This window comes from Pogona vitticeps, chromosome 2 (assembly GCF_051106095.1).
Source record: "Pogona vitticeps strain Pit_001003342236 chromosome 2, PviZW2.1, whole genome shotgun sequence".
Lineage (NCBI taxonomy): Eukaryota > Metazoa > Chordata > Lepidosauria > Squamata > Agamidae > Pogona > Pogona vitticeps.
The window spans coordinates 22,524,700-22,537,130 of NC_135784.1; the positions used below are offsets into that span (position 1 = coordinate 22,524,700).

General features: G+C 44.2%; 1 protein-coding gene across 1 annotated transcript; it reads left to right on the forward strand.

The window, feature by feature from the left end:
• Positions 1 to 2,158: 2,158 nt before the first annotated feature.
• LOC140704031 (uncharacterized) lies at positions 2,159 to 11,802 on the forward strand. Its single transcript, XM_072988509.2, has 4 exons — positions 2,159 to 3,116; positions 3,656 to 4,389; positions 5,175 to 5,301; positions 6,245 to 11,802. Exons 2-4 carry the CDS (start codon positions 3,670 to 3,672, stop codon positions 7,012 to 7,014), a joined length of 1,617 nt encoding a protein of 538 aa, XP_072844610.2. The 5' UTR covers positions 2,159 to 3,116; positions 3,656 to 3,669; the 3' UTR covers positions 7,015 to 11,802.
• Positions 11,803 to 12,431: the final 629 nt, after the last annotated feature.

Here is a 12,431-nt window from a genome sequence, read left to right on the forward strand (position 1 = left end):
ATGGTAATTGTTGGGCTTATTATGGTCTCAGTTAAGGACTTGATTTGTACTAATGATCATTAAGTGTTCAACAGGCAAACATAGAAAATCGCCAAAAGCCACCCCATACGTTGTAATGGCTAGATTTAGAACAGACTTCCCTAAGCTGTTGCACTTTAGATGCATTGGACTATAACTCACATAATCCCAAGACAGCATAGCTATTCTTGTCCACCACATCTGGTGAAAACCAGGATGGAAAAGGTTCCAAGACAAAACTTTCTTCTAGAACTAATCCTTCTACAGAAAACCATGTAGAACAAGGATATGCAATTTGGTGCCTGCTAGGTGTTTTGGACTACAGGTCCCATAGGCTTCAGCCAACATGGTTATTGTAATCCAACACATGAAGAGATTGGGGGATGCTTTTCTAGGGGGAAAAACTCTTACAATGCTTTCTTGCCTTCCAAAAGTTACAGCTTCTCCTAGAACCCTTTTACAGAAATCTTTCTAGAAAAATGGGTAGGCAATCGCATTTCTTTCAGATGTTTAAGACTGTAACTCCCATAAACCTCAGCCAGGATGGCCAGTCATTTCAGATGAGGTCCAAAACATCTGGTGGATGCTGGTCAGGTTGCCTAGAGTCTAGTGATTTAAGAATCCACTGCTTGGAAAACATTGAGATGGAGACTTACTCATCAATAAGTGAGATCTGCAGCAGCCATTTCATGGATTTTAAGAGTTCAGCTCATAACAAACAGCATAGTTGGGTCAGACCATCCAGTGCAGCCTCTGGTTTCCCATCATGGCCAAACTGGATGGTTCTTGGGAGGCCACAAACAGGAAGTGAAGGCAACAGCCCATCCCATTTGGCCTGAGTCTATAGTGGTCTTTTCTGGTCAATAAAAAGGGGTGCAGCTAGTGATGGCATCTGGGGCTCCTCAGCACGAGGAGCCTCAGATGACTGTATTGTGGATGGGGTAGACATAAAAAGATTGAACAATCCTGAACATTGGATGTCAAGTCCAGAAAGTCCTGTTCCTTTGAAGTACGAATCAGTGATAGCTGCCTGATATCTCCCATATTTCTGGTTATGCAACAGAATTTTTACAAAACATCCATAGTTAATTAGTTCTACAATTGTGAGTCTATACATGGAATGATCTTGCCCTTTTTAACCAATCACTGGAGTTTTGGAACTTTATGTTCATTTTTCTTCGTTTAGTAAAGTTTAGTTTAAAATCAAATTGCAACATCTGTCTATATTTTATTCTGTTTCTGAATCAAATTCCCAAGAAATGGCGAGTTAGGATTCTGTTGATGTTTTCATAAGGAGTGCTTAACTTGCCAAAGCTAATTGCAGCTAGTTGTTGCGGCGCAGTGGCGTATCTAAGTGACATGCCTAATCGCCTGACTGTGGCACCCTGGCACCTCATCATTTATTCATAATTAACTGCGGCAAGTTACATGGACCTCATTTGCACACCCATAGGATTCTAGCAATGGATTAAAAGGCCCTGTTTAAAAAGTCATAAATTCATGTTGATGTTTTTAGAGGAGAGGGGGTGAAGTGGTAAAAATACCCGTGTCACTCGTGCAAGCCAGGAGGTGAGGCTGAGGAGCCTAACGCCGAGGGAGGCCCGGAAGGAGAAGACAAGAAATCGGGCCTTCTCGGCGGTGGCTCCTCGCCTCTGGAACAACCTACCTCCTGAGATTCGTGTGGCTCCCTTGCTGGGTATTTTCAAGAATCAATTAAAAACATGGATGTTTAGGCAGGCCTTCCCACCAGATAATTCCTGACGCCCTTTTTTCCCTCTCCTACAGCTTTCCCATTCTGTTTAGTATTTGTGTTATGTAAAATTGTTTTTATACATATATTTATTGTACTATTTTTATGTTGTTAGCTGCCTAGAGTGGTCCTGACACGACCAGATAGGCAGATTATTATTATTATTATTATTATTATTATTATTATTATTATTATTATTATTATTATTATTATTATTATTATTATTATTATTATTATTATTATTATTATTATTATTATTATTATTATTATTATTATTATTATTATTAACAATAACAATAACAATAACAATAACAATAATAATAATAATAATAATAATAATAATAATAATAATAATAATAATAATAATAATAATAATAAATGGTGACCACGAGTAGGAGCAGATCTTAAAGCAAATTAGACAGATTTGTGGAGGATGAAACTATTAGTAGCTGCTCAGCACTGGTGATTATTTTATCCTTAGCCTTGGAGGCCGTATGCCCCAGTTACTTGGGGATCACAATTGTGTTTTTACATCTTACTTCTAGGCTTCCCGTAGATCTTCAGTATCACCTACAAAGACATTTTGAGGATCTAGCTTTTTATTACTAAACCCTTCGGCTCTCCTGAATGAAACAAGATGTAAAAGGCAAATAGTAGAATCACAAGGATTCTGAACATACACCTTTTCGTGGAACACCTGAAGTGAACAAAGTTCTTTGTCATGACTTGGAGGGGGGGAACTCTTGTTTATCTAAAGATGATTAACTGAAATGTCCTGAGAGTTTGGGGCATTTTGTGCCTTGAGTAGGGCAGCATTTGCTGCTACTTCTCCTCAGACAGCAGAATATCTTAGGCAGGTTCTCCTTTGGCCTTTTGCAGTAATGGCTTCAGCTGCGGTGTCCCATCTCTGGACAGTTTAATACAATTGATAGGCGATGCAGCCCTTAAGAAGCATTAAAATGCAAGCAAGTTATAACTGAGACCATTTTCCCCCCTTCAGAACATCTTTTTAAAAATAATGTCCACTGTCGTGCCCCATTCAAGCCACTTATTTTCCCCCTCCCCCGAAGCCAAGGAGGGTCAGGGTCGAATTTTCTATGAGTGGCTCGAAAGGAGTTAAAGAGACAGAGCTGTGGTTCCTAGAGAAACCCCCTCGGGAATGAAAGGGAGGAGGGGCGGATGCGAACCGGAAGACGGTTCCTTCCTGCTTCCGGTTCTCCCGCCTGGCTCGCTTGGTAGAGAAATCTGATTTTGGGGTATTTTCTCTCTTGGTGTCCAGGGGTCGGGAGGAAGGGCAGGAGCCGCGCAGGTAGCCCGAAGGTTTCGGGGCAACCGCTGCAAGGAGAAGGTGAGCGGAAGGAAGGAAGGGGAGAGCCCCAAAGTGGGCGAGGCCACGTTGATTCCCACCAGAATAAAACCACCTCTAGCCTCAACCGATGGGCAACACCTTAAAAAATTGGGAAAGGGAGTAAAAAAGGCAGGAAATTGCAAATGCATGGTGCTATCAAGTCATAGGGGGTTTCTCTCAAAGAAAATGCTAGGTGGGAAAAAGAAAAGGAAGGAGGGCAGTCTTGGAAGTACAGAAAACAGAGTCCAAAAGGAACTTTTAAGCATTTTTTTAAAACTTAAAATTTATTTAGGGGGCTGTGGGAGGTCCCCATAGGGTCACATGAAAACTGTGGACACATCTTGCTCACCATGATCTGCTGCTGCCATTACGGAGGTGGTAATCTTTATGGAGAGAAGATGCCCTCTGCTTGCTCCATGGCAGCCACCCACAAATGGCGTGGTCCCACATTCCCCCGCGGGGAGACATTTCCGTTGAACAGAAACACAGTGGGATGGAACGGGTTTCTTCTGCTTGTAACCCTTCGCTGTAATTCACAGAAACGAAGGGAATAATGATGGAGGAGGAGGAGGACCTGGGCAGAGCTGAAGAAGGGAAGAGAAGAGAGGTGGGACTGAGAGGCGACCACGCTGTTCAGAGCGAGAGCGAAGGGGAGCTTCGTGCTGAGATGGCTCTGAAGCCCATCAAGCAGGAGCCGGAGGAAGAAGAACGGCAGCAGCTCTGGGAGGCCCAGTGGCAGGAGTTCCTCAAGAGCCTGCAGGCCCCCTATTTGGGAAGGAAATACCCTCAGCTGCCCCCCTCCCGCTTAGGAGAGGGTCCGACTGCTCTTCAGTTCCCCTTCCAGGGAACGGATCAAGCAGGCTGTGGGCCTGGAGGAGAGTGTGTGATCCAGAACCTGCCAAGCCGGACGAAAGAAGCCCACAAGGTCTGGGACATCAGCCCAGATTCTTCTGCAGCGATAAAGGAAGAACTGGATGAGGACGACTCGATTGTCTCGGAGGTGCATCGTCGACGCTTCCGGCGGTTCTGCTACTGGGAGACCAAAGGGCCGCGAGAGGTTTGCCGGCAGCTTCAGGAACTGTGCCGTCAGTGGCTGAAGCCGGAGACGCGCAGCAAGGAGCAGATCGTGGAGCTGATTACGCTGGAGCAGTTCTTGAGGGTCCTGCCTGCGGAAGTGCAGAGTCGGGTCCGACAAGGTGGTCCAGAGACCTGCGCCCAGGCGGTGGTTCTAGCTGAAGATTTCATTCAGGAGCGGGAGAGGAAAGAAGGGCAGGTGGGTAAATCGTGGAGACCCAAAGGTTCCATCACTATCTCCCTTGGGTTATGCGTCCTGTGCCTGTCTCCGAGTTGGGGCCGAGGCAGTCTGTCCCCATAGTTCAAGGTGAAACAGGAGAATGGCATTGTCTGTAAGCTTCAAGAAGCAGGTTGTTGGTGTCTGACTTCTTAACGTGTGTCAGTTTGCCACACAGTTGCATTGGTTGCTCTTTGCTGGTGGTGAAAACAAATAGGATGAAGCAGGTAGTGGTTTTGTGGTGTTCTTGGGCACCACAAAGTGTTTTCTACACAGAGCCAGTTCTACCATTGAGGAAGGAGGAGCCCCCCTGGATAGTAGATGCTGGGAGCTGATGGGACAGGGGGCTTTAGAGGACAGAACTATGGCTGTGTGCAGCTTGACCTGCCTTCCAGTGGTCAGGCACTTCGGGGCAGGCCTCCTCTGCATCTCCTGAGAATACTTGCTGCCTTCAATTGTGATGGTCAAGTAACATTTGTCTGCCCTTGTGGTTGGTTTCTGTACCTGGAATGGGAGGAATGATCGCAGGCAAGATAATATATATTGGATGTCGCTCCTGGGGAAATGAGTCATGGCCCTCCATTAGAGCACACGCTTCTGTGTTCTAGCCAGTCTACCATTCCCAATACTTCTGTAGTTCTCTCTGAGCCCTAAACTGCCACTACCAAGGACTGGACCTGCCATTTCTGTTACTAAGCATGGCCTAACGCAGGTAATCTCTGTGCCTGATCATTGTATAATAAAGTTCACCTCCTTTTCCCCTTCAGTATCTGGAGCCTTTTGAAGAAGTGATAAGTCACTGCCCTAAGATAGAAAAGGATCCCTCGGATGCTGAAGAAATGCAGCTCACCAAGGGGGCCAAACAGGAGAATGATGGGGAAGCTAACATGCTTAGTAAGTATGAGCCATAAGTGTATCTGGCTTAATTGCAAAGGGTTATAATTTGAACCATGTGTGCGAGCATTATGCTAAACGTGCAAGAGGAGGCAAGGAGGGGTGGGAGTTGCTTGGACATCCCCCATGTTAAGATGGAATGTTCCACACTGGTAGTTTGGTAGTTTGAGGCTGTGGCCTATTGCAGCTGATGTTTACTCCTGAAAGGATTACTTTCAGTGTGAGATCAGATAACCTTTTGCTTGCTTAAATACTTATACATTGATACCCAGAAGAACATTGATACAAGCGATAAGTTTATCTGATCTCCCACCCCTCCATTGGAAAGCACACATCTGTGTTCTAGCCAGGCTACTGTGCCCAGCTAGAATTTTTCCAAACTGTCAGTACTTCTGTAGGTGTTTCCAAGGCCTAAACTGGCACTACCAAGGACTCAACTTGGAGTTTCTGCTCGCAAGGCATGGCCTACCATATGTAAATCAAATCTTCCCTACCAGAGAACTAGAGCTATAAGAGAACTTTCCTGCTAAATCCTGCTTCTTAAATTTAAACCGCTGTACTGCAGCCAAAACTGTGCTCACGACCTGGGGTTCAATCCCAGGTAGCCGGCTCAAGGTTGACTCAGCCTTCTATCCTTCCGAGGTCGGTAAAATGAGTACCCAGCTCACTGGGGGGGGGGGGCAATGTGTAGCCTGCATAATTAGTTTGTAAACCTCCCAGAGAGTGCTTGAAGCGCTATGGGGCGGTATATAAGCAGCATGCTTTTGCTTTTTGCTTTAAATTCAACATCCTAGATTCTTTAGAATTTCATTTATTTTATCTATTTAATCACATTGACGTTCCCATCTACCTTCATCATTTCTAAAAGTAATAATTTTTCCAGGTAAAAACAGTTAAGCACATCAATTTCATCCTTTGATTCTCTCCCCTCCACCTCTCATAGGCAATGTGGCCATGAATGAAAACCAGCCAGAGAGGCATGAATACGTTGCAGCCACTAAGATGACCTTAGAGGAGCAGGATTTTCAGCCAGAAAGACCCCAGAATGTTAAAGAACGTGAAAACTCTTTGGAGAAAGCGACAAGGACTCTTTGCCAGGTACCTATCGTAGATGAAAACCCTGTGAGTCGACAGAGATTGGAGCAACCTCAGGAAAACCTTCCAGGAAAGGCACCAGTGCAAACCACTGATGGCAAGGATGGAGGTGATAGAAGCTTAAACCAAAGCCAAGAGAGGATCTCTGAATGTATACCAGGAAAGATCATCTCAGAGTGGGAGGAAAACTTTAGGCCAACCCTTGCAGCTCCTGCCAAGACATCATCATACGAATGCTGCTACTGTGGCAAACGGTGGCCGTGTCAGTACCAGCTCTGCCGCCACATGAACATCCACACGGGCAAGAGGCCCCACAAGTGCATGGACTGTGGGAAGAGCTTCAGCACCAGCTCCAACCTCAGCCAGCACAAAAGAGTGCACACCAGAGAGAGGCCGTACATTTGCAAAGACTGTGGGAAGAGTTACTGCCGGTGGGCCTCCCTGGTCCAGCACGAGAGAGAAGCCTGCCAGAAAGGAAGCCATATAAGTGTGCCAGCGGTGGGTTACGTCGTCTTAGAAAACTGCACTTTGCTGTACATGAAAAAATCCACTCAGGGCAGGAGAAATCGTTTGATTGCTCCCAAGGGGGGAGAAGCCCCCCTGGCCACTCAACCTTGAAACATCTTAACGGGATACCCACAAGAGAGAAGCCCCAGTGGTGATTAGGACTAGCCTAGAAGATTCCTGTGGTTGACAGAGCCCAGTTCAAGAAAGAGAAGTCTGGAGAGGAGCAGGATGTCCTCCGAGTGTGACGGAAGGTTCATTTGGCAGCCATCAGTTGCAGGAAACCGACCATGCTGTGTGACAGTCGAGTGCCAGGAACCCTTTTGAGGTCTAGCACATTTGACAGCTCCCAAAGAAGGCATGCTTCCAATATAATGTTTGCAGTCACAAGGTCTAGAAGCCTATTTATAAAAAAACCCAAAAAGCAGAATAAAACTTGAAGTGTTCAGGAAGAATTCTTCCAAGAATAACAGCATTCCACAAGCATTCAGTAGTTCTTGTAGAAACGTATTGTTGTCACAGTCTTGTTCTTTCTCTTATTCTTTCCATCAGCGATGGTAATTATGGGGCTAATTTTGGCCTCAGTTAAGGACTTGATTTATACTAATGATGATTATGCATTCAACAGGTACACCTCAGAACATAGCAGAAAGCGAGTCCATATGCTGGAGTGGCGAGATTTAGAACAGATTTTCCTAAACTCTTACCCTTTCGATGTGTTGGACTACAGTTCCCATCATCTCAAGCCAGCCTGGCATTATAGTCCACCACATCTGGTGAATGCCAGGATGGGAAATGGTCCAGTAAAAAAATCTTTCTTCTAGAACTAACTGTTCTAGAGAAATCCTTCTAGAACTAGAGGTCTTACTAGAACAGTGGAAAACAGCAAATTCAGATGAGGTCCAAAAACATCTGATGGATGCTGGCCAAATTGTCTAGATTCCAGTGGTTAAGAATCCACTGCTTGGAAAACATTGAGAAAGTCCAGAAAGTCCTGTTCCATTATAGTACAAGCCATTGGTAGTGCCATGTCCCAGGGGATTCAGCAGGCAAAAGTCCAATGAGCCAGTCCAGGGTCAAAAGTCTGGGAGATGCAAAACAGATGCCAAATTGTCAAAGCCAAAACACAAACCGAAGTCAGAGTCTGAAAGCCAAGGGTCAGGACAAGCAGGAGCATGGACACAAGCCAGGGAATTGACTTGTTGCTTCCACAAGCTTCCAAGCCTCTGAGTACAAATTATATAGCAGCAACAATCATCTAAAACCTAGAAACATTCCATCCAGTTAAAACTTAGGGCTGGTTGACCTGATGTTCCTGTGAGAAGCATTCATGCGAGCCTCAGACCTCCATGTTGTGAGTCTCTGCTGAAGCTTATCTCTCACTCTGGCTAGTGGGGGAGGAGAATCTGGTGGTGATTCAGCTGTCTGTGATACTAATTGCCCAGCATTTTCCTCAGCTGTAATTAACCCCTCTGATTCCAGGCCTTCTTCAGCTGAACTCATGACAGGTCGCTGCCTGATATCTCCCATGTTTCTGGTTATGCAACAGAGTTTTTACAGAACCTCCATAGTTAATTAGTTCTACAGTTGTCACTCTAGACATGGAATGGTCTTGCTTTTGTTACCAATCACTGAAGTTTTGGAACTTTATCTATGTTCCTTTTTCTTTCTTACTCAGTAAATTTCATTTTAAAATCAAATTGTGATATCTGTCTATATTTTGTTCTGTTTCTGAATCAAATTCCCAGAAAGCTATGAGTTGGGATTCTGTTGTTGATGTTTTCATAAGGTCTGCTTAACTTGCCAATGCTAATTGCAGCTAGTTGTTGAAGTGCAGTGGCATATCTCAGTCACATGGCTAGTCATGCACCTGACTGTGGAACCAAGAGGTGCCTCATCAGTTACCTAAAGTTAGCTGTTTGTTACTAAACCCTTGATATCTACTGAGTGGAGCAGGGTGCAAAATTGGAATTAAAAATATTTTGAGCATAGGCCTTTTTAGTGAGTACCTGAACAAAGCTTTTTGCCATCACTGGAAAAAAAAAACTACTCTTGTTTATCTCAAGCTTGCTTCATTTCCCCTTATTCTTTGAAGTGTGTGTGTGTCTGTGTCTGTGAGATGGAGGGTCTTATCTGGTGAGAGCTACCAGATGTGGAGGCTGATCATAGAATCATGAAGTTGGAAGGGGCTTATAAGGCCATTGAGTCCAACCCCCTGCTCAAGGCAGGAATACAAATCAAAGAATGTCTGCAATTTCTCTTGAATGGCTCCAGTGTTGGAGCACTCACCACCTCTCAAGCTACATTGGTTTGTACTGCTCTAACAGTTAGGAAGTTTTTCCTGATATTCAACCAAAATCTGGCCTGTAACTTGAGCCCATTGTTGTGTGTCCTGCACTTTGGGTTGATTGAGAACAGATCCTGCCCCTCCTCTATATAACAGTATTTGAAAAGGGACTGAAGAAGCTACTTGAATGAGTAGTGAAATGTTTCAGCCTAACAAGAAAGAATTCCAGTTGCCATGACTCAACATCCAGCTATTTGAAAAGTGCTATCATATGACCCCTCAGTCTTCTTTCTCAGGGCAAAACATGCCAAATTCTTTCAGTCTTTCCTCATAAGGTTTAGTTTCCAGACCCCTAATCATCCTTGTTGCTCTCTTCTGAATTTGTTCCTATTTGTCAGCAGCTTTCTTGAAGTGTGGTGTCCAGAAATGAAAAAAGGGGAACGAATACCTTGCAGGATTTCGATACTGTACTATGCTTCTGTCAGTGCAGCCTAAAATAGCATTTGCCTTTTTTATAGTCATATTACACCATTGGCCCATATTCAGCTTGTTATCTATGAGGAATCCAAATTCCTTCTCACTTGTAGTATTGCTGAGCCAGGTATCCCCCCATCTTGTAAATGTGCATTTGGTTTCTTTTTCCGGGTGCAGTACTTTGCATTTATCCCTGTTGAATTTTTATTCTTTTGTTTTCAGCCCAGTGCTCCAGCCTATCCAGGTCATTTCGAATTTTGTTTCTGTCTTCCAGGTTATGTATCAGCGGATCCACCCAATTTTGCGTCATCTGCAAATTTGATTAGCATTCACTGCACCCCTGATCCAGGTCAATAATAAAAATGTTGAAGAGCGCTGGGCCCAGGACTGAGCCTTGGGGTACCCCACTTGTTACCTCCTTCTGGTTAGAGAAGGACCCATTAATCATCACCCTCTGAATACAATTCTGTAGCCAATTGTGTATCCACCTGATGATTGATCTATCCAGCCCACACCTACCACACTTTCCCGAAAATAAGACAGGGTCTTATATTAATGTTTGCATTCAGGTTTATATTCATGGGATGTTTTATTTTTTTCATGTACAACTATCTACATTTATTCAAATACAGTCATGTCATCTTCTGGTTGCTGCACAAGGGTGGAGGGCGGGGCTTCACTGAACTGGGGCTTATTTTTGGGCTAGTGCTTATATTATGAGCATTCTGAAAAAATCATACTAGGGCTTGTTTTCAGGTTAGGTCTTATTTTTGGGTAAACAGGGTACTGTAGTTATCTTGTGAATCAGAATATCATGTGACACTTTGTCAAAAGCTTTGCTGAAGTCAAGATACACTATATCTACAGCTTTCACTCCGTCTATCAGGAAGGTTACCCAACCAAAAAATGAGATCAGATTAGTTTGGCAGGATTTGTTCTTGAGAAATCCATGTTGGCTTCTAATTATTACTGCATTGTTTTCTAGGTTCTTGCATAGTGACCACTTTATAATCTGTTCCAGAATTTTCTCTGGGGTTGACGACTGGCCTGTAGTTCCCAGGTTCCTCCTTTTTGCCCTTTTTTTAAAGACAGGGACAACATTAGCCCTCCTCCAACACTCTGGCACCTCCCCAGTTTCCCATGATTTCAAGAAAGTAATGAACAGTGGTTCAGAGAGCTCGTCTGCCAGTTACTTCAATACTCTTGGATGCAGTTCATCTGGCCCTGGAGATTTGAACTTGTTCAAGGTAATAAGGTATTCCTTGACTATCAATCTCCAGCTACAATCTTGTCCCCCCCCCCACCTGCCCTTTACACTTGTCTGGAGGGTCATTGTCTGTCCTTCAGGAAAAGACTGAGGTAAAATAGGAACTGAGCACTTCTGCCTTTTTTTTGTCCTCTGTTATCATTTTTCTGTCTCCATTGAGTAGCTGTGCCACTGTTTCTTTGTCTTTTCCTACGCACGTACCTGAAGAATGTTTTTTGTTGCTTTTAGTGTCTCTAGCTAGCCTCAGCTCATTCTCAGCTTTTGCCTTCTTAATGCCTTGTAACTTGTCTGTACTCTTCCTTTGTACCGGGCCTTCTTTCCTCTTCCTATACATGCTATTTTTTGGTTTTCAGGTCCTCTCTGTTTTGTGAAATCACACTTGCCTTTTTTGTTGACCTCCCTTTTTTTCTTGTTGGAATTGTTTTGAGTTGTGCCTTTAGAATTTTATTTGACTCTGGTGCCACAAGGATGGAGATGTCTGTTCTCGGTTTTGCTATGAACATATATAAGTGAATCAGCAGATGCAGATTCTGCAGATAAGGGGGGCCTACTGTAATTTGATTCCTAAAATCTTTTCCCGTTCTCTCTTCTTGTTTGTTTGCTTGCTTGCTTCCACTGTTGCTTTGTTGATTATCCTTTCTCTCTTTCTGACCTCCAACTGAGCAGCAAGCATGGGAGATCTCTTCTGTGTGGTTGAGACTCTGTTTTACCTTTTTATTCTTCTGACTGTAACTGCGAATGGCAACTGTAAGTAAAGATACCTTTTTTCTACATTAAATGTTTCCAGAGTAATTTTATCATGCACATACTAATTTGGGAGTAAAAGAAAACCAAAGGGGCAGGCAGTGATGAGACTGGGTGAAACTCTCCATGTTTCTGTGATGCTACTGTTGCTTTTTCAACCTCATACTAGGCTAACCTAGAGGAATCACAAAAGTGCCCCAAGAGTTTGGGGCATTTTGTGCCTAGAGTAGGGCAGCATTTGCTACTTCTCCTCAGACAGCAGAATATCCTAGGCAGGTTCTGCTTTGGCCTTTTGCACCCCTGGCTTCAGCTGCTGTTGCTACCATCACACGTCCATTTCTGGACAGATTAATCTGCAAGGCAATTCTGCCCTCAAGAAGCATAAAAATGCAAGCAAGTTGTAACCAAGACAATTTCCCCCTCTTCAGAACACCTTTGGTTTGGACAATAATGTCCCAGTCTGACTAGAGAGCATCTCAGTTCATTTACCAGTTTTCTCTCTCTCTTTTTAGCACTTCTTCCCAAAGTGTGGTTTGCATTTACTTAGGCTTTTGGTTCCATTACCACGGCGCCCAGCCTTCTGTGGAGGATGTTGCCCCAGCAACGGGAGGTGTGAGCTTCCCAGCAGCCTGGTTCTTCCTCAGCATGGCTGCTCTTTGGATGTGATGATGGCAGAGGCTGGGCTCAAGGCAGCCCTGCTTTTATGACTCTTTTGCACCTGATCTCAACCATCCGTGGAAAGCTCCATTTGGGGTACAA

Bases quoted from the DNA above. Each gene is read 5' to 3' on its own strand.
- LOC140704031 (XM_072988509.2), top strand. From the start codon at position 3,670: ATGATGGAGGAGGAGGAGGACCTGGGCAGAGCTGAAGAAGGGAAGAGA. The intron at 4,390-5,174 runs GTGGGTAAATCG...TTTCCCCTTCAG, and splicing joins GGGAGAGGAAAGAAGGGCAG to TATCTGGAGCCTTTTGAAGA. The intron at 5,302-6,244 runs GTAAGTATGAGC...CACCTCTCATAG, and splicing joins TGGGGAAGCTAACATGCTTA to GCAATGTGGCCATGAATGAA.